A 23,460-nucleotide genomic window follows, 5' to 3' on the forward strand; every position below is an offset into this window, starting at 1 on the left:
AGCTGCTCAGACTCTAATATAATCTAGACTACTGTAATACTCTCCTCTCCAGCTGCTCAGACTCTAATATAATCTAGACTACTGTAATACTCTCCTCTCCAGCTGCTCAGACTCTAATATAATCTAGACTACTGTAATACTCTAATGTCCAGCTGCTCAGACTCTAATATAATCTAGACTACTGTAATACTCTCCTCTCCAGCTGCTCAGACTCTAATATAATCTAGACTACTGTAATACTCTCCTCTCCAGCTGCTCAGACTCTAATATAATCTAGACTACTGTAATACTCTCCTCTCCAGCTGCTCAGACTCTAATATAATCTAGACTACTGTAATACTCTCCTGTCCAGCTGCTCAGACTCTAATATAATCTAGACTACTGTAATACTCTCCTCTCCAGCTGCTCAGACTCTAATATAATCTAGACTACTGTAAAACTCTCCTCTCCAGCTGCTCAGACTCTAATATAATCTAGACTACTGTAAAACTCTCCTCTCCAGCTGCTCAGACTCTAATATAATCTAGACTACTGTAATACTCTCCTGTCCAGCTGCTCAGACTCTAATATAATCTAGACTACTGTAATACTCTCCTCTCCAGCTGCTCAGACTCTAATATAATCTAGACTACTGTAATACTCTCCTGTCCAGCTGCTCAGACTCTAATATAATCTAGACTACTGTAAAACTCTCCTCTCCAGCTGCTCAGACTCTAATATAATCTAGACTACTGTAATACTCTCCTGTCCAGCTGCTCAGACTCTAATATAATCTAGACTACTGTAATACTCTCCTCTCCAGCTGCTCAGACTCTAATATAATCTAGACTACTGTAATACTCTCCTGTCCAGCTGCTCAGACTCTAATATAATCTAGACTACTGTAATACTCTCCTCTCCAGCTGCTCAGACTCTAATATAATCTAGACTACTGTAATACTCTCCTCTCCAGCTGCTCAGACTCTAATATAATCTAGACTACTGTAATACTCTCCTGTCCAGCTGCTCAGACTCTAATATAATCTAGACTACTGTAATACTCTCCTCTCCAGCTGCTCAGACTCTAATATAATCTAGACTACTGTAATACTCTCCTCTCCAGCTGCTCAGACTCTAATATAATCTAGACTACTGTAATACTCTCCTCTCCAGCTGCTCAGACTCTAATATAATCTAGACTACTGTAATACTCTCCTCTCCAGCTGCTCAGACTCTAATATAATCTAGACTACTGTAATACTCTCCTGTCCAGCTGCTCAGACTCTAATATAATCTAGACTACTGTAATACTCTCCTGTCCAGCTGCTCAGACTCTAATATAATCTAGACTACTGTAAAACTCTCCTGTCCAGCTGCTCAGACTCTAATATAATCTAGACTACTGTAATACTCTCCTCTCCAGCTGCTCAGACTCTAATATAATCTAGACTACTGTAATACTCTCCTCTCCAGCTGCTCAGACTCTAATATAATCTAGACTACTGTAATACTCTCCTGTCCAGCTGCTCAGACTCTAATATAATCTAGACTACTGTAATACTCTCCTGTCCAGCTGCTCAGACTCTAATATAATCTAGACTACTGTAATACTCTCCTCTCCAGCTGCTCAGACTCTAATATAATCTAGACTACTGTAATACTCTCCTCTCCAGCTGCTCAGACTCTAATATAATCTAGACTACTGTAATACTCTCCTGTCCAGCTGCTCAGACTCTAATATAATCTAGACTACTGTAATACTCTCCTCTCCAGCTGCTCAGACTCTAATATAATCTAGACTACTGTAATACTCTCCTGTCCAGCTGCTCAGACTCTAATATAATCTAGACTACTGTAAAACGCTCCTCTCCAGCTGCTCAGACTCTAATATAATCTAGACTACTGTAATACTCTCCTGTCCAGCTGCTCAGACTCTAATATAATCTAGACTACTGTAATACTCTCCTGTCCAGCTGCTCAGACTCTAATATAATCTAGACTACTGTAAAACTCTCCTCTCCAGCTGCTCAGACTCTAATATAATCTAGACTACTGTAATACTCTCCTCTCCAGCTGCTCAGACTCTAATATAATCTAGACTACTGTAATACTCTCCTCTCCAGCTGCTCAGACTCTAATATAATCTAGACTACTGTAATACTCTCCTCTCCAGCTGCTCAGACTCTAATATAATCTAGACTACTGTAAAACTCTCCTGTCCAGCTGCTCAGACTCTAATATAATCTAGACTACTGTAATACTCTCCTCTCCAGCTGCTCAGACTCTAATATAATCTAGACTACTGTAATACTCTCCTCTCCAGCTGCTCAGACTCTAATATAATCTAGACTACTGTAATACTCTCCTCTCCAGCTGCTCAGACTCTAATATAATCTAGACTACTGTAAAACTCTCCTCTCCAGCTGCTCAGACTCTAATATAATCTAGACTACTGTAATACTCTCCTCTCCAGCTGCTCAGACTCTAATATAATCTAGACTACTGTAAATACTCTCCTCTCCAGCTGCTCAGACTCTAATATAATCTAGACTACTGTAATACTCTCCTCTCCAGCTGCTCAGACTCTAATATAATCTAGACTACTGTAATACTCTCCTGTCCAGCTGCTCAGACTCTAATATAATCTAGACTACTGTAATACTCTCCTCTCCAGCTGCTCAGACTCTAATATAATCTAGACTACTGTAATACTCTCCTCTCCAGCTGCTCAGACTCTAATATAATCTAGACTACTGTAATACTCTCCTGTCCAGCTGCTCAGACTCTAATATAATCTAGACTACTGTAATACTCTCCTGTCCAGCTGCTCAGACTCTAATATAATCTAGACTACTGTAAAACTCTCCTGTCCAGCTGCTCAGACTCTAATATAATCTAGACTACTGTAATACTCTCCTGTCCAGCTGCTCAGACTCTAATATAATCTAGACTACTGTAATACTCTCCTCTCCAGCTGCTCAGACTCTAATATAATCTAGACTACTGTAATACTCTCCTCTCCAGCTGCTCAGACTCTAATATAATCTAGACTACTGTAATACTCTCCTGTCCAGCTGCTCAGACTCTAATATAATCTAGACTACTGTAATACTCTCCTGTCCAGCTGCTCAGACTCTAATATAATCTAGACTACTGTAATACTCTCCTCTCCAGCTGCTCAGACTCTAATATAATCTAGACTACTGTAATACTCTCCTGTCCAGCTGCTCAGACTCTAATATAATCTAGACTACTGTAATACTCTCCTGTCCAGCTGCTCAGACTCTAATATAATCTAGACTACTGTAATACTCTCCTCTCCAGCTGCTCAGACTCTAATATAATCTAGACTACTGTAAAACTCTCCTCTCCAGCTGCTCAGACTCTAATATAATCTAGACTACTGTAATACTCTCCTCTCCAGCTGCTCAGACTCTAATATAATCTAGACTACTGTAATACTCTCCTCTCCAGCTGCTCAGACTCTAATATAATCTAGACTACTGTAATACTCTACTGTCCAGCTGCTCAGACTCTAATATAATCTAGACTACTGTAATACTCTCCTGTCCAGCTGCTCAGACTCTAATATAATCTAGACTACTGTAAAACTCTCCTCTCCAGCTGCTCAGACTCTAATATAATCTAGACTACTGTAATACTCTCCTGTCCAGCTGCTCAGACTCTAATATAATCTAGACTACTGTAATACTCTCCTCTCCAGCTGCTCAGACTCTAATATAATCTAGACTACTGTAATACTCTCCTGTCCAGCTGCTCAGACTCTAATATAATCTAGACTACTGTAATACTCTCCTCTCCAGCTGATCAGACTCTAATATAATCTAGACTACTGTAAAACGCTCCTCTCCAGCTGCTCAGACTCTAATATAATCTAGACTACTGTAATACTCTCCTGTCCAGCTGCTCAGACTCTAATATAATCTAGACTACTGTAATACTCTCCTGTCCAGCTGCTCAGACTCTAATATAATCTAGACTACTGTAAAACTCTCCTCTCCAGCTGCTCAGACTCTAATATAATCTAGACTACTGTAATACTCTCCTCTCCAGCTGCTCAGACTCTAATATAATCTAGACTACTGTAATACTCTCCTCTCCAGCTGCTCAGACTCTAATATAATCTAGACTACTGTAAAACTCTCCTGTCCAGCTGCTCAGACTCTAATATAATCTAGACTACTGTAAAACTCTCCTCTCCAGCTGATCAGACTCTAATATAATCTAGACTACTGTAATACTCTCCTCTCCAGCTGCTCAGACTCTAATATAATCTAGACTACTGTAATACTCTCCTCTCCAGCTGCTCAGACTCTAATATAATCTAGACTACTGTAATACTCTCCTGTCCAGCTGCTCAGACTCTAATATAATCTAGACTACTGTAAAACTCTCCTCTCCAGCTGCTCAGACTCTAATATAATCTAGACTACTGTAATACTCTCCTCTCCAGCTGCTCAGACTCTAATATAATCTAGACTACTGTAATACTCTCCTCTCCAGCTGCTCAGACTCTAATATAATCTAGACTACTGTAAAACTCTCCTCTCCAGCTGCTCAGACTCTAATATAATCTAGACTACTGTAATACTCTCCTGTCCAGCTGCTCAGACTCTAATATAATCTAGACTACTGTAATACTCTCCTCTCCAGCTGCTCAGACTCTAATATAATCTAGACTACTGTAATACTCTCCTGTCCAGCTGCTCAGACTCTAATATAATCTAGACTACTGTAATACTCTCCTCTCCAGCTGCTCAGACTCTAATATAATCTAGACTACTGTAATACTCTCCTGTCCAGCTGCTCAGACTCTAATATAATCTAGACTACTGTAATACTCTCCTCTCCAGCTGCTCAGACTCTAATATAATCTAGACTACTGTAAAACTCTCCTCTCCAGCTGCTCAGACTCTAATATAATCTAGACTACTGTAATATCTCTCCTCTCCAGCTGCTCAGACTCTAATATAATCTAGACTACTGTAATACTCTCCTCTCCAGCTGCTCAGACTCTAATATAATCTAGACTACTGTAATACTCTCCTGTCCAGCTGCTCAGACTCTAATATAATCTAGACTACTGTAATACTCTCCTGTCCAGCTGCTCAGACTCTAATATAATCTAGACTACTGTAATACTCTCCTCTCCAGCTGCTCAGACTCTAATATAATCTAGACTACTGTAATACTCTCCTGTCCAGCTGCTCAGACTCTAATATAATCTAGACTACTGTAAAACTCTCCTCTCCAGCTGCTCAGACTCTAATATAATCTAGACTACTGTAAAACTCTCCTCTCCAGCTGCTCAGACTCTAATATAATCTAGACTACTGTAAACTCTCCTCTCCAGCTGCTCAGACTCTAATATAATCTAGACTACTGTAATACTCTCCTCTCCAGCTGCTCAGACTCTAATATAATCTAGACTACTGTAATACTCTCCTGTCCAGCTGCTCAGACTCTAATATAATCTAGACTACTGTAATACTCTCCTCTCCAGCTGCTCAGACTCTAATATAATCTAGACTACTGTAATACTCTCCTCTCCAGCTGCTCAGACTCTAATATAATCTAGACTACTGTAATACTCTCCTGTCCAGCTGCTCAGACTCTAATATAATCTAGACTACTGTAATACTCTCCTGTCCAGCTGCTCAGACTCTAATATAATCTAGACTACTGTAATACTCTAATGTCCAGCTGCTCAGACTCTAATATAATCTAGACTACTGTAATACTCTCCTGTCCAGCTGCTCAGACTCTAATATAATCTAGACTACTGTAAAACTCTCCTCTCCAGCTGCTCAGACTCTAATATAATCTAGACTACTGTAATACTCTACTGTCCAGCTGCTCAGACTCTAATATAATCTAGACTACTGTAATACTCTCCTCTCCAGCTGCTCAGACTCTAATATAATCTAGACTACTGTAAAACTCTCCTCTCCAGCTGCTCAGACTCTAATATAATCTAGACTACTGTAATACTCTCCTCTCCAGCTGCTCAGACTCTAATATAATCTAGACTACTGTAATACTCTCCTCTCCAGCTGCTCAGACTCTAATATAATCTAGACTACTGTAATACTCTCCTGTCCAGCTGCTCAGACTCTAATATAATCTAGACTACTGTAATACTCTCCTCTCCAGCTGCTCAGACTCTAATATAATCTAGACTACTGTAATACTCTCCTCTCCAGCTGCTCAGACTCTAATATAATCTAGACTACTGTAATACTCTCCTGTCCAGCTGCTCAGACTCTAATATAATCTAGACTACTGTAATACTCTCCTCTCCAGCTGCTCAGACTCTAATATAATCTAGACTACTGTAATACTCTCCTGTCCAGCTGCTCAGACTCTAATATAATCTAGACTACTGTAAAACTCTCCTCTCCAGCTGCTCAGACTCTAATATAATCTAGACTACTGTAATACTCTCCTCTCCAGCTGCTCAGACTCTAATATAATCTAGACTACTGTAATACTCTCCTGTCCAGCTGCTCAGACTCTAATATAATCTAGACTACTGTAATACTCTCCTCTCCAGCTGCTCAGACTCTAATATAATCTAGACTACTGTAATACTCTCCTCTCCAGCTGCTCAGACTCTAATATAATCTAGACTACTGTAATACTCTCCTGTCCAGCTGCTCAGACTCTAATATAATCTAGACTACTGTAATACTCTCCTGTCCAGCTGCTCAGACTCTAATATAATCTAGACTACTGTAAAACTCTCCTCTCCAGCTGCTCAGACTCTAATATAATCTAGACTACTGTAATACTCTCCTCTCCAGCTGCTCAGACTCTAATATAATCTAGACTACTGTAATACTCTCCTGTCCAGCTGCTCAGACTCTAATATAATCTAGACTACTGTAATACTCTCCTCTCCAGCTGCTCAGACTCTAATATAATCTAGACTACTGTAATACTCTCCTGTCCAGCTGCTCAGACTCTAATATAATCTAGACTACTGTAATACTCTCCTCTCCAGCTGCTCAGACTCTAATATAATCTAGACTACTGTAAAACTCTCCTCTCCAGCTGCTCAGACTCTAATATAATCTAGACTACTGTAATACTCTCCTGTCCAGCTGCTCAGACTCTAATATAATCTAGACTACTGTAATACTCTCCTCTCCAGCTGCTCAGACTCTAATATAATCTAGACTACTGTAAAACTCTCCTGTCCAGCTGCTCAGACTCTAATATAATCTAGACTACTGTAATACTCTCCTGTCCAGCTGCTCAGACTCTAATATAATCTAGACTACTGTAATACTCTCCTCTCCAGCTGCTCAGACTCTAATATAATCTAGACTACTGTAATACTCTCCTCTCCAGCTGCTCAGACTCTAATATAATCTAGACTACTGTAATACTCTCCTCTCCAGCTGCTCAGACTCTAATATAATCTAGACTACTGTAAAACGCTCCTCTCCAGCTGCTCAGACTCTAATATAATCTAGACTACTGTAATACTCTCCTGTCCAGCTGCTCAGACTCTAATATAATCTAGACTACTGTAATACTCTCCTGTCCAGCTGCTCAGACTCTAATATAATCTAGACTACTGTAAAACTCTCCTCTCCAGCTGCTCAGACTCTAATATAATCTAGACTACTGTAATACTCTCCTCTCCAGCTGCTCAGACTCTAATATAATCTAGACTACTGTAATACTCTCCTCTCCAGCTGCTCAGACTCTAATATAATCTAGACTACTGTAAAACTCTCCTCTCCAGCTGCTCAGACTCTAATATAATCTAGACTACTGTAATACTCTCCTCTCCAGCTGCTCAGACTCTAATATAATCTAGACTACTGTAATACGCTCCTCTCCAGCTGCTCAGACTCTAATATAATCTAGACTACTGTAATACTCTCCTGTCCAGCTGCTCAGACTCTAATATAATCTAGACTACTGTAATACTCTCCTGTCCAGCTGCTCAGACTCTAATATAATCTAGACTACTGTAAAACTCTCCTCTCCAGCTGCTCAGACTCTAATATAATCTAGACTACTGTAAAACTCTCCTCTCCAGCTGCTCAGACTCTAATATAATCTAGACTACTGTAAAACTCTCCTCTCCAGCTGCTCAGACTCTAATATAATCTAGACTACTGTAATACTCTCCTCTCCAGCTGCTCAGACTCTAATATAATCTAGACTACTGTAATACTCTCCTGTCCAGCTGCTCAGACTCTAATATAATCTAGACTACTGTAATACTCTCCTGTCCAGCTGCTCAGACTCTAATATAATCTAGACTACTGTAATACTCTCCTCTCCAGCTGCTCAGACTCTAATATAATCTAGACTACTGTAAACTCTCCTCTCCAGCTGCTCAGACTCTAATATAATCTAGACTACTGTAATACTCTCCTGTCCAGCTGCTCAGACTCTAATATAATCTAGACTACTGTAATACTCTCCTCTCCAGCTGCTCAGACTCTAATATAATCTAGACTACTGTAAAACTCTCCTCTCCAGCTGCTCAGACTCTAATATAATCTAGACTACTGTAATACTCTCCTCTCCAGCTGCTCAGACTCTAATATAATCTAGACTACTGTAATACTCTCCTCTCCAGCTGCTCAGACTCTAATATAATCTAGACTACTGTAATACTCTCCTGTCCAGCTGCTCAGACTCTAATATAATCTAGACTACTGTAATACTCTCCTCTCCAGCTGCTCAGACTCTAATATAATCTAGACTACTGTAAAACTCTCCTCTCCAGCTGCTCAGACTCTAATATAATCTAGACTACTGTAATACTCTCCTGTCCAGCTGCTCAGACTCTAATATAATCTAGACTACTGTAAAACTCTCCTCTCCAGCTGCTCAGACTCTAATATAATCTAGACTACTGTAATACTCTCCTGTCCAGCTGCTCAGACTCTAATATAATCTAGACTACTGTAAAACTCTCCTCTCCAGCTGCTCAGACTCTAATATAATCTAGACTACTGTAATACTCTCCTCTCCAGCTGCTCAGACTCTAATATAATCTAGACTACTGTAAAACTCTCCTGTCCAGCTGCTCAGACTCTAATATAATCTAGACTACTGTAATACTCTCCTCTCCAGCTGCTCAGACTCTAATATAATCTAGACTACTGTAATACTCTCCTCTCCAGCTGCTCAGACTCTAATATAATCTAGACTACTGTAATACTCTCCTCTCCAGCTGCTCAGACTCTAATATAATCTAGACTACTGTAATACTCTCCTGTCCAGCTGCTCAGACTCTAATATAATCTAGACTACTGTAAAACTCTCCTCTCCAGCTGCTCAGACTCTAATATAATCTAGACTACTGTAATACTCTCCTCTCCAGCTGCTCAGACTCTAATATAATCTAGACTACTGTAATACTCTCCTCTCCAGCTGCTCAGACTCTAATATAATCTAGACTACTGTAATACTCTCCTCTCCAGCTGCTCAGACTCTAATATAATCTAGACTACTGTAATACTCTAATGTCCAGCTGCTCAGACTCTAATATAATCTAGACTACTGTAATACTCTCCTGTCCAGCTGCTCAGACTCTAATATAATCTAGACTACTGTAAAACTCTCCTCTCCAGCTGCTCAGACTCTAATATAATCTAGACTACTGTAATACTCTCCTGTCCAGCTGCTCAGACTCTAATATAATCTAGACTACTGTAATACTCTCCTCTCCAGCTGCTCAGACTCTAATATAATCTAGACTACTGTAATACTCTCCTGTCCAGCTGCTCAGACTCTAATATAATCTAGACTACTGTAATACTCTCCTCTCCAGCTGCTCAGACTCTAATATAATCTAGACTACTGTAATACGCTCCTCTCCAGCTGCTCAGACTCTAATATAATCTAGACTACTGTAATACTCTCCTGTCCAGCTGCTCAGACTCTAATATAATCTAGACTACTGTAATACTCTCCTGTCCAGCTGCTCAGACTCTAATATAATCTAGACTACTGTAATACTCTCCTCTCCAGCTGCTCAGACTCTAATATAATCTAGACTACTGTAATACTCTCCTCTCCAGCTGCTCAGACTCTAATATAATCTAGACTACTGTAATACTCTCCTGTCCAGCTGCTCAGACTCTAATATAATCTAGACTACTGTAAAACTCTCCTCTCCAGCTGCTCAGACTCTAATATAATCTAGACTACTGTAATACTCTCCTGTCCAGCTGCTCAGACTCTAATATAATCTAGACTACTGTAAAACGCTCCTCTCCAGCTGCTCAGACTCTAATATAATCTAGACTACTGTAATACTCTCCTGTCCAGCTGCTCAGACTCTAATATAATCTAGACTACTGTAATACTCTCCTCTCCAGCTGCTCAGACTCTAATATAATCTAGACTACTGTAAAACTCTCCTCTCCAGCTGCTCAGACTCTAATATAATCTAGACTACTGTAAAACTCTCCTCTCCAGCTGCTCAGACTCTAATATAATCTAGACTACTGTAATACTCTCCTCTCCAGCTGCTCAGACTCTAATATAATCTAGACTACTGTAATACTCTCCTCTCCAGCTGCTCAGACTCTAATATAATCTAGACTACTGTAATACTCTCCTGTCCAGCTGCTCAGACTCTAATATAATCTAGACTACTGTAATACTCTCCTCTCCAGCTGCTCAGACTCTAATATAATCTAGACTACTGTAATACTCTCCTCTCCAGCTGCTCAGACTCTAATATAATCTAGACTACTGTAAAACTCTCCTCTCCAGCTGCTCAGACTCTAATATAATCTAGACTACTGTAATACTCTACTGTCCAGCTGCTCAGACTCTAATATAATCTAGACTACTGTAATACTCTCCTCTCCAGCTGCTCAGACTCTAATATAATCTAGACTACTGTAAAACTCTCCTCTCCAGCTGCTCAGACTCTAATATAATCTAGACTACTGTAATACTCTCCTGTCCAGCTGCTCAGACTCTAATATAATCTAGACTACTGTAATACTCTCCTCTCCAGCTGCTCAGACTCTAATATAATCTAGACTACTGTAATACTCTCCTCTCCAGCTGCTCAGACTCTAATATAATCTAGACTACTGTAAAACTCTCCTCTCCAGCTGCTCAGACTCTAATATAATCTAGACTACTGTAAAACTCTCCTCTCCAGCTGCTCAGACTCTAATATAATCTAGACTACTGTAATACTCTACTGTCCAGCTGCTCAGACTCTAATATAATCTAGACTACTGTAATACTCTCCTCTCCAGCTGATCAGACTCTAATATAATCTAGACTACTGTAATACTCTCCTCTCCAGCTGCTCAGACTCTAATATAATCTAGACTACTGTAAAACTCTCCTCTCCAGCTGCTCAGACTCTAATATAATCTAGACTACTGTAATACTCTCCTCTCCAGCTGCTCAGACTCTAATATAATCTAGACTACTGTAATACTCTCCTCTCCAGCTGCTCAGACTCTAATATAATCTAGACTACTGTAAAACTCTCCTGTCCAGCTGCTCAGACTCTAATATAATCTAGACTACTGTAATACTCTCCTCTCCAGCTGCTCAGACTCTAATATAATCTAGACTACTGTAATACTCTCCTGTCCAGCTGCTCAGACTCTAATATAATCTAGACTACTGTAATACTCTCCTCTCCAGCTGCTCAGACTCTAATATAATCTAGACTACTGTAATACTCTCCTCTCCAGCTGCTCAGACTCTAATATAATCTAGACTACTGTAATACTCTCCTGTCCAGCTGCTCAGACTCTAATATAATCTAGACTACTGTAATACTCTCCTCTCCAGCTGCTCAGACTCTAATATAATCTAGACTACTGTAATACTCTCCTGTCCAGCTGCTCAGACTCTAATATAATCTAGACTACTGTAATACTCTCCTGTCCAGCTGCTCAGACTCTAATATAATCTAGACTACTGTAAAACTCTCCTCTCCAGCTGCTCAGACTCTAATATAATCTAGACTACTGTAATACTCTCCTCTCCAGCTGCTCAGACTCTAATATAATCTAGACTACTGTAAAACTCTCCTCTCCAGCTGCTCAGACTCTAATATAATCTAGACTACTGTAATACTCTCCTCTCCAGCTGCTCAGACTCTAATATAATCTAGACTACTGTAATACTCTCCTGTCCAGCTGCTCAGACTCTAATATAATCTAGACTACTGTAATACTCTCCTCTCCAGCTGCTCAGACTCTAATATAATCTAGACTACTGTAATACTCTCCTCTCCAGCTGCTCAGACTCTAATATAATCTAGACTACTGTAATACTCTCCTGTCCAGCTGCTCAGACTCTAATATAATCTAGACTACTGTAATACTCTCCTGTCCAGCTGCTCAGACTCTAATATAATCTAGACTACTGTAAAACTCTCCTCTCCAGCTGCTCAGACTCTAATATAATCTAGACTACTGTAATACTCTCCTCTCCAGCTGCTCAGACTCTAATATAATCTAGACTACTGTAATACTCTCCTGTCCAGCTGCTCAGACTCTAATATAATCTAGACTACTGTAAAACTCTCCTCTCCAGCTGCTCAGACTCTAATATAATCTAGACTACTGTAATACTCTAATGTCCAGCTGCTCAGACTCTAATATAATCTAGACTACTGTAATACTCTCCTGTCCAGCTGCTCAGACTCTAATATAATCTAGACTACTGTAAAACTCTCCTCTCCAGCTGCTCAGACTCTAATATAATCTAGACTACTGTAATACTCTCCTGTCCAGCTGCTCAGACTCTAATATAATCTAGACTACTGTAATACTCTCCTCTCCAGCTGCTCAGACTCTAATATAATCTAGACTACTGTAATACTCTCCTGTCCAGCTGCTCAGACTCTAATATAATCTAGACTACTGTAATACTCTCCTCTCCAGCTGATCAGACTCTAATATAATCTAGACTACTGTAAAACGCTCCTCTCCAGCTGCTCAGACTCTAATATAATCTAGACTACTGTAATACTCTCCTGTCCAGCTGCTCAGACTCTAATATAATCTAGACTACTGTAATACTCTCCTGTCCAGCTGCTCAGACTCTAATATAATCTAGACTACTGTAAAACTCTCCTCTCCAGCTGCTCAGACTCTAATATAATCTAGACTACTGTAATACTCTCCTCTCCAGCTGCTCAGACTCTAATATAATCTAGACTACTGTAATACTCTCCTGTCCAGCTGCTCAGACTCTAATATAATCTAGACTACTGTAAAACTCTCCTCTCCAGCTGCTCAGACTCTAATATAATCTAGACTACTGTAATACTCTCCTGTCCAGCTGATCAGACTCTAATATAATCTAGACTACTGTAAAACGCTCCTCTCCAGCTGCTCAGACTCTAATATAATCTAGACTACTGTAATACTCTCCTGTCCAGCTGCTCAGACTCTAATATAATCTAGACTACTGTAATACTCTCCTGTCCAGCTGCTCAGACTCTAATATAATCTAGACTACTGTAAAACTCTCCTCTCCAGCTGCTCAGACTCTAATATAATCTAGACTACTGTAAAACTCTCCTCTCCAGCTGCTCAGACTCTAATATAATCTAGACTACTGTAAAACTCTCCTCTCCAGCTGCTCAGACTCTAATATAATCTAGACTACTGTAATACTCTCCTCTCCAGCTGCTCAGACTCTAATATAATCTAGACTACTGTAATACTCTCCTGTCCAGCTGCTCAGACTCTAATATAATCTAGACTACTGTAATACTCTCCTCTCCAGCTGCTCAGACTCTAATATAATCTAGACTACTGTAATACTCTCCTGTCCAGCTGCTCAGACTCTAATATAATCTAGACTACTGTAATACTCTAATGTCCAGCTGCTCAGACTCTAATATAATCTAGACTACTGTAATACTCTCCTGTCCAGCTGCTCAGACTCTAATATAATCTAGACTACTGTAATACTCTAATGTCCAGCTGCTCAGACTCTAATATAATCTAGACTACTGTAATACTCTCCTCTCCAGCTGCTCAGACTCTAATATAATCTAGACTACTGTAAAACTCTCCTCTCCAGCTGCTCAGACTCTAATATAATCTAGACTACTGTAATACTCTAATGTCCAGCTGCTCAGACTCTAATATAATCTAGACTACTGTAATACTCTCCTCTCCAGCTGCTCAGACTCTAATATAATCTAGACTACTGTAATACTCTCCTCTCCAGCTGCTCAGACTCTAATATAATCTAGACTACTGTAATACTCTCCTCTCCAGCTGCTCAGACTCTAATATAATCTAGACTACTGTAATACTCTCCTCTCCAGCTGCTCAGACTCTAATATAATCTAGACTACTGTAATACTCTCCTCTCCAGCTGCTCAGACTCTAATATAATCTAGACTACTGTAAAACTCTCCTCTCCAGCTGCTCAGACTCTAATATAATCTAGACTACTGTAAAACTCTCCTCTCCAGCTGCTCAGACTCTAATATAATCTAGACTACTGTAATACTCTAATGTCCAGCTGCTCAGACTCTAATATAATCTAGACTACTGTAAAACTCTCCTCTCCAGCTGATCAGACTCTAATATAATCTAGACTACTGTAATACTCTCCTCTCCAGCTGCTCAGACTCTAATATAATCTAGACTACTGTAAAACTCTCCTCTCCAGCTGCTCAGACTCTAATATAATCTAGACTACTGTAATACTCTCCTCTCCAGCTGCTCAGACTCTAATATAATCTAGACTACTGTAATACTCTCCTCTCCAGCTGCTCAGACTCTAATATAATCTAGACTACTGTAAAACTCTCCTGTCCAGCTGCTCAGACTCTAATATAATCTAGACTACTGTAATACTCTCCTCTCCAGCTGCTCAGACTCTAATATAATCTAGACTACTGTAAAACTCTCCTGTCCAGCTGCTCAGACTCTAATATAATCTAGACTACTGTAATACTCTCCTCTCCAGCTGCTCAGACTCTAATATAATCTAGACTACTGTAATACTCTCCTCTCCAGCTGCTCAGACTCTAATATAATCTAGACTACTGTAATACTCTCCTGTCCAGCTGCTCAGACTCTAATATAATCTAGACTACTGTAATACTCTCCTCTCCAGCTGCTCAGACTCTAATATAATCTAGACTACTGTAAAACTCTCCTGTCCAGCTGCTCAGACTCTAATATAATCTAGACTACTGTAATACTCTCCTGTCCAGCTGCTCAGACTCTAATATAATCTAGACTACTGTAAAACTCTCCTCTCCAGCTGCTCAGACTCTAATATAATCTAGACTACTGTAATACTCTCCTCTCCAGCTGCTCAGACTCTAATATAATCTAGACTACTGTAAAACTCTCCTGTCCAGCTGCTCAGACTCTAATATAATCTAGACTACTGTAATACTCTCCTCTCCAGCTGCTCAGACTCTAATATAATCTAGACTACTGTAATACTCTCCTCTCCAGCTGCTCAGACTCTAATATAATCTAGACTACTGTAATACTCTCCTGTCCAGCTGCTCAGACTCTAATATAATCTAGACTACTGTAATACTCTCCTCTCCAGCTGCTCAGACTCTAATATAATCTAGACTACTGTAAAACTCTCCTGTCCAGCTGCTCAGACTCTAATATAATCTAGACTACTGTAAAACTCTCCTCTCCAGCTGCTCAGACTCTAATATAATCTAGACTACTGTAATACTCTCCTCTCCAGCTGCTCAGACTCTAATATAATCTAGACTACTGTAATACTCTCCTCTCCAGCTGCTCAGTCTCTAATATAATCTAGACTACTGTAATACTCTCCTGTCCAGCTGCTCAGACTCTAATATAATCTAGACTACTGTAATACTCTCCTCTCCAGCTGCTCAGACTCTAATATAATCTAGACTACTGTAATACTCTCCTCTCCAGCTGCTCAGACTCTAATATAATCTAGACTACTGTAATACTCTCATCTCCAGCTGCTCAGACTCTACTATTAGAAGCCTACAACTTGTCCAGAACTCTGCAGCTGGGATTCTAACCAACACAAGAAGACATGAGCACATCACTCCAGCTGGTTCTGCACTACACTGGCTGCCTGTAAAGTCTCACTCTTCACTTTTAAGGCACCGCATGGCCTTGCCCCCCTCTCATCTGACAGACACGCTCGTTCCGTGCAACCCAGTGAGGGCGCTCCGCTCCCAAGGAGACGGTCTGCTTACGGTTCCTAGATGCAGAACCACGGCAGGGGGCTGAGCGATCTCTGTTAAAGAACCTCAGTTGTGGAACAGCTTGCCCTGTCCATGTAGGAGGGGCGGACACCATTGAGGTTTTTAAATCACTTTTTAGCCAGGCTTTTAATAAGGGATTGTTTTGCTTTCTATGTTATATTATTATTGTTTTAATGTAAAGTGTGTTGCGATTCTGAATGGAAAACACTTAAAATTGAATTAAGTCTAGAATCCTATCTGAATGGTACCCGAAGAGACCGGGTATCGTACCTTGCCAGTTTTCTCAATGGGACCCAGTATCGTACCTTGCCAGTGGTCTCAATGGGACGGGGTATCGTACCTTGCCAGTGGTCTCAATGCCACGAAGGCAGCAGACGTACAACACCAGCCAGGCACACAGTAGACACAACACCATCCACCACTGCAGTCCTCCAGAGTCCCCTATGGATGCGGACGTGTTGAGTGTGTCTCTGTACCAGAAATAATCCACTGGCGAACTCCGGGCGCATTCTGAGACCAGACCTACAGGGGTGCGGCAAAAACACAGTTAAACCCAAAGGGCCAGTCCAACAGCATTTTGCCTGACAACGGGGCCAGTCCAACAGCATTTTGCCTGACAACGGGGCCAGTCCAACAGCATTTTGCCTGACAACGGGGCCAGTCCAACAGCATTTTGCCTGACAACGGGGCCAGTCCAACAGCATTTTGCCTGACAACGACTTCTGTAGAGCTTAGATGCCTCACAAGATAAGGACCATGAAAATCTCCACATCAGACACCCTTTTGGTGGTCTTAAAAACTGATTTTTTTTAGTGAACTTGTGACTTTAAATCCATGCAGAATATGAACATACCCGTCAGGTTGTCATCGACAGGACACTGACTCCACGGCAGAGGGTTCTGGAAGGAGTTGAAGAAGTACCACATCACCCAGGCGATGATAGTGTTGTAGTACATGCCCACCAGGAAGGAGACTGACAAGGAGGCGACCCCTGTAGGACACAATCGTTCCAGATATCACCACATGCCAGTGGTGTGCCTGGGGCCAGAGGAGGCTGGTGGGAGGAGCTACGGGAGGACGGGCTCATTGCAATGGCTGGAATGAAATACATGGAACTGAGTCAGTCGTGGTTTCCATGTGTTTGATGCGTTCCGTTCCAGCCATTACAACGAGCCGTCCTCCTGTAGCTCCTCCCACCAGCCTCCTCTGCCCGAGGCGTTATTCCAGATATCACCACATATCTGTGAGGTAAGGTAATGGTCCTTTATGGCTGAGTCCCAAATGGCACCCTATTACCTATGTAGTGCACTACTTTAGACCAGAGCCCTTTGCCTCCGGTCTAAAGTAGTGCACTATGTAGGGAATAGGGTGCCATTTGGGACTCTAGCATTAGAAGGAGAAGATAGATACACACTCTCCAAACATGATAACCTCACTTTGAAGACTGCAGAACTTTATTTTTTACATTGGTAAGCTCACTACACATTTTTCTACTGTTTGTGTTGGACTCACCAACACCAGTCAGATATGGGTTAATGGCCGTCCACACTCCCACACTGCCCTTCCTGAGGCGCTGTCCGATAGCAAATTCCAGGTGCAGCAGTGGAATTCCCTCCAGAACCAGCAGGATCAGGAATGGGATCATAAATGCTCCTGGGAATGTGAGGTGGAAAACAGGAATGAAGTCTGATCACAGATCTGTTTTTTAACTCCTCAGACTCTCATTCCATGTCGATCAAACTTCCTAGATCTGGCTAGCAATTAAAGTCCCACTCCAGCTATTTTGGAACTTTTGCCATTAAAAAAAAAGATATTCCATGTATAAACACAGTAAAGTACACACACTTAAGGAAAAAAAAATATTCTAAAATTCAAGGTTTTCTCATTTCAAGGAGATGGTCTGATGGTGCACTCTGATGTCATCGGCCTCCCACTCTGATGTCATCGGCCTCCCACTCTGATGTCATCGGCCTCCCACTCTGTGGTCCTCTGTAGCTCAATTGGTAGAGCATGGCGCTTGTAACGCCAGGATAGTGGGTTCGATCCCCGGAACCACCCATACGTAAAAATGTATGCACACATGACTGTAAGTCGCTTTGGATAAAAGCGTCTGCTAAATGGCATATTATTATTATTATTATTATGTCATCGGCCTCCCCCTCTGATGTCATCGGCCTCCCACTCTGATGTCATCAGCCTCCCACTCTGATGTCATCGGCCTCCCCCTCTGATGTCATCGCCCCCCCCTTATCTATCATGTGCTGAACAGAGAGTCTGGTACAGAGAACAGAGAACCTGGCGGGAGGCTGGGAGTAACCTCAGGCTGAGAGTCCACTCCCCTATCGAGAGTATCCATATGATGAATGAACACGCCATTTGTGCCAAAGCCAAGCTAGGCTTGTGTACAGAATGGTATTACTCTCTGTTAACTAAATGATTACAAGGCTGGGTACATGGATACACAATGGCACGCATCGCCTCCTTATGCTTCAAGCTGATACTGTAAAGATCAGGGTGGGCAATCATTTTCGCTCGAGGGCCACATTGGGATTTCAAAATTCAGCGGAGGGTTGCACAGTTTTTGGGGAATGATTTGTTGGTCAAAAGCAATTTGCGGACCACAAAAAGGGCAGTTATTTGAAAACGTATAGGTCCATTATAATTTCGACATACTTTCTATCGAGTTTTAGACTTTCAAGAGCGGCCCGGAGGGTTTTTTAATCCAAAATGTATATTTTTACTCAAACCTCCCGAATGGCCAGATTATGTATGTTGTCTGCCCCTGGTATAGATGGTGAAATGTAACTAATACAACTCTCAAGGTTCGGTTGGACACCACAGAACTGAACATGTACAGACAACTTTACGTAAACACTTGAAGATGACTCAGCAATTTGAACTTGACTTGTGTATATGACTTTGAAAAGCCAGCAGCTACAATCTACATATGATAAAATCAAATCAAATCAAAATTTATTTGCCACATGCGCCGAATACAACAGGTGTAGACATTACCGTGAAATGCTTACTTAGAGCCCTTAACCAACAATGCAGTTATTTCTTAATAAAAAGTAAAATAAAACAACAACAACAAAAAATTGTTGAGAAAAAAAGAGCAGAAGTAAAATAAAATAACAGTAGGGAGGCTATATATACAGGGGGGTACCGGTGCAGAGTCAATGTGCGGGGGCACCGGTTAGTTGAGGTAGTTGAGGTAATATGTACATGTGGGTAGAGTTAAAGTGACTATGCATAAATAAATAACAGAGTAGCAGCAGCGTAAAAAGATGGGGTGGGGGGGCAGTGCAAATAGTCAGGGTAGCCATGATTAGCTGTTCAGGAGTCTTATGGCTTGGGGGTAGAAGCTGTTGAGAAGCCTTTTGGACCTAGACTTGGCGCTCCGGTACCGCTTGCCGTGCGGTAGCAGAGAGAACAGTCTATGACTAGGGTGGCTGGAGTCTTTGACAATTTTGAGGGCCTTCCTCTGACACCGCCTGGTATAGAGGTCCTGGATGGCAGGAAGCTTGGCCCCAGTGATGTCTTGGGCCGTACGCACTACCCTCTGTAGTGCCTTGCGGTCGGAGGCCGAGCAGTTGCCATACCAGGCGGTGATGCAACCAGTCAGGATGCTCTCGATGGTGCAGCTGTATAACTTTTTGAGGATCTGAGGACCCATGCCAAATCTTTTCAGTCTCCTGAGATTTTCTCGTGCCCTCTTCACGACTAGCTTGGTGTGTTTCGACCATGATAGTTCGTTGGTGATGTGGACACCAAGGAACTTGAAGCTCTCAACCTGTTCCACTACAGCCCCGTCGATGAGAATGGGGGCGTGCTCAGTCCTCTTTTTTTTCCTGTAGTCCACAATCATCTCCTTTGTCTTAGTCACGTTGAGGGAGAGGTTGTTATCCTGGCACCACATGGCCAGGTCTCTGACCTCCTCCCTATAGGCTGTCTCATCGTCGTCAGTGATCAGGCCTACCACTGTTGTGTCGTCGGCAAACTTAATGATGGTGTTGGAGTCGTGCCTGGCCATGCAGTCATGGGTGAACAGGGAGTACAGGAGGGGACTGAGCACGCACCCCTTAGGGGCCCCTGTGTTGAGGATCAGTGTGGCAGATGTGTTGTTACCTACCCTTACCACCTGGGGGCAGCCCTTCAGGAAGTCCAGGATCCAGTTGCAGAGGGAGGATCCTTAGCCAGTTGTTTAGTCCCAGGATCCTTAGCTTAGTGATGAGCTTTGAGGGCACTATGGTGTTGAACGCTGAGCTGTAGTCAATGAATAGCATTCTCACGTAGGTGTTCCTCTTGTCCAGGTGGGAAAGGGCAGTGTGGAGTGCAATAGAGATTGCATCATCTGTGGATCTGTTGGGGTGGTATGCAAATTGGAGTGGGTCTAGGGTTTCTGGGATGATGGTGTTGATGTGAGCCATGACCAGCCTTTCAAAGCACTTCATGGCTACAGACGTCAGTGCTACGGGTTGGTAGTCATTCAGGCAGGTTATCTTAGTGTCCTTGGGCACGGGGACTATGGTGGTCTGCTTGAAACATGTTGGTATTACAGACTCAGTCAGGGACGTGTTGAAAATGTTGGTGAAGACACTTGCCAGTTGGTCAGCACATGCTCGGAGTACACGTCCTGGTAATCCGTCTGGCCCTGCGGCCTTGTTAATGTTGACCTGTTTAAAGGTCTTACTCACATCAGCTACAGAGAGCGTGATCACATAGTCATCCGGAACAGCTGGTGCTCTCATGCATGCTTCAGTGTTGCTTGCCTCGAAGCGAGCATAGAAGTGGATGGCTCGTCTGGAAGTCTTGTGTCACTGGGCAGCTCGCGGCTGTGCTTCCCTTTGTAGTCTGTAATAGTTTTCAAGCCCTGCCACATCCAACGAGCGTCAGAGCCGGTGTAGTACGATTCAATCTTAGTCCTGTATTGACTCTTTGCCTGTTTGATGGTTCGTCGGAGGGCATAGCGGGATTTCTAATAAGCGTCCAGGTTAGAGTCCCGCTCCTTGAAAGCGGCAGCTCTACCCTTTAGCTCAGTGCGGATGTTGCCTGTAATCCATGGCTTCTGGTTGGGGTATGTACGTACGGTCACTGTGGGGACGACGTCATCGATGCACTTATTGATGAAGCCAGTGACTGATGTGGTGTACTCCTCAATGCTATCTGAAGAATCCCGGAACATGTTCCAGTCTGTGCTAGCAAAACAGTCCTGTAGCTTAGCATCTGTGTCATCTGACCACTTTTTTGTTGTCACTGGTGCTTCCTGCTTTAGTTTTTGCTTATAAGCAGGAAACAGGAGGATAAAGTTATGGTCAGATTCGCCAAATGGAGGGCGAGGGAGAGCTTTGTATGCGTCTCTGTGTGTGGAGTAAAGGTGATCTAGAGTTTTTTTCCTCTGGTTGTACATTTAACATGCTGGTAGAAATTAGGTAGAACGGATTTGAGTTTCCCTGCATTCATGTCCCCGGCCACTAGGAGCGCTGCCTCTGCATTAGCGTTTTCCTGTTTAGTTATGGCCTTATACAGCTCATTGAGTGCAATCTTAATGCCAGCATTGGTTTGTGGTGGTAGATAGACAGCTATGAAAAATATAGATGAAAACTCTCTTGGTAAATAGTGTGGTCTACAGCTTATCATAAGGTACTCTACCTCAGGCGAGCAAAACCTCGACACTTCCTTAGTATTTGATTTTGTGCACCAGCTGTTGTTTATAAATATACACAGACCGCCACCCCTTCTCTTACCGGAGTCAGCCGTTCTATCCTGCCGATGCAGCATATATCTCGCCAGCTGTATGTTGTCCATGTCGTCGTTCAGCCACGACTTGGTGAAACATAAGATATTACAGTTTTTAATGTCCCGTTGGTAGGAGAACCGTAATCTTAGGTCATTTAATTTATTTTCCAATGATTGAAGATTGGCGAATAGGATTGATGGAAGAGGCAGTTTACTCGCTTGCCGTCGGATCCTTACAAGGCACCCCGACCTACGTCCACGATATCTACCGTCTCTTTCTCCTGCGAATGGTGGGGATTTGGGCCTTGTCGGGTGTCTGTAGGATATCCTTCACGTCTGACTCGTTGAAGAAAAAATATTTGTCCAATAAGAGGTGAGTAATCGCTGTCCTGATATCAAGAAGCTCTTTTTGGTCATAAGAGACGGTGGCAGAAACATTACGTACAGAAAAAATTACAAATAACGCGAAAAAACACAATTGGTTAGAGGGCTGTAAAACGGCAGCCATATTCTCCGGCGCCACTCTAGTCGCTAAGCAACATAAACATGGGTGTGCCCATGCAGGGTCTCCATAGGTCTAACACGTTACAATAGATATATAACTTCCCTCAAAGATCTCTGACTGACTGACTCAAAGAACTCACATACTCCTATATTATTTTTTAATCTTTTCAATTTATTTAATTTGAAAATGATTGTGATTGAAATGATCTCACAACCGAACCTGATGATTTCAGGGGCAAAGGTCAATGCAAATACACTAGCCATGACTTAAAGGTGGGCCCTCACCCACTGATTAGGAAACACTACTGTAGACTAAGGTTGATTAACTCCGGTGTTGGAGGGCCACAGGGGTGTGTGCAGGCTTCTGTTCCATCCCAGCACAAACATACTTGATGCAGCTAATCTACTGATCATGCTCATTACTGTAGATTTGTTTAATCTGTTGTGTTAGAGCTGGGATGTAACAAAAGCCTGCACACCCACAGGTTTCAAGGACTGGAGTCACCTAATCCTGGTCTGTTGGAGAAATGTCGATTTTGCTCTCTGCTCCCATCTGTTGGTCTTGAAATGAACAGTTCCCCACTAAAAAGATACAAAACATTTAGCAACCGAACACAAAAAACAAGCATTTCTTATTGGACAGGTTTAGGTTCTGTTTCAGTCCATTTTCTTCCCTTTGCTGCCTAATGAATATTACCCAAGTTAACCACAACATACCCAGTATTGTGACAGAAGAAAACATACCCAGTATTATTTCCATTACGTAGAACTCTATGCTTCAGTGCCATTAGTCAGTGCTTTCATGCCATAAAATATGTTTTACCATCATCCAACAGTATCTGTTCAGTGTTCACATGTGAGAGTGTTAGCTAATATTTAACCCAATCATCCGAAACTCATCACGACGCTTTCTGTTTTTATGGGGTGTTTTTATGGGCACTTTCCTGTCTCCTCTCCCAGAGAGATGATGCACTTCACTTTCCCCGTCTCCTCTCCCAGAGAGATGATGTACT

General features: G+C 42.0%; 1 protein-coding gene across 1 annotated transcript in view; it reads right to left on the minus strand.

The window, feature by feature from the left end:
- Nucleotides 1-23,460, minus strand: part of LOC121585829 (sodium-dependent neutral amino acid transporter B(0)AT1-like) — a 50,308-nt gene that overhangs the window by 23,370 nt on the left and 3,478 nt on the right. Inside the window, exons 3-5 of the mRNA XM_045226456.1 lie at nucleotides 17,717-17,857; nucleotides 17,058-17,195; nucleotides 16,545-16,726 (exon numbers count right to left, since the gene is read on the minus strand). Of these exons, the coding sequence (XP_045082391.1) occupies nucleotides 16,545-16,726; nucleotides 17,058-17,195; nucleotides 17,717-17,857 (461 nt within the window). The remainder of the gene's footprint in view (nucleotides 1-16,544; nucleotides 16,727-17,057; nucleotides 17,196-17,716; nucleotides 17,858-23,460) is intronic.

Source organism: Coregonus clupeaformis, chromosome 17 (genome assembly GCF_020615455.1).
Source record: "Coregonus clupeaformis isolate EN_2021a chromosome 17, ASM2061545v1, whole genome shotgun sequence".
NCBI classification, from domain to species: Eukaryota; Metazoa; Chordata; class Actinopteri; order Salmoniformes; family Salmonidae; genus Coregonus; species Coregonus clupeaformis.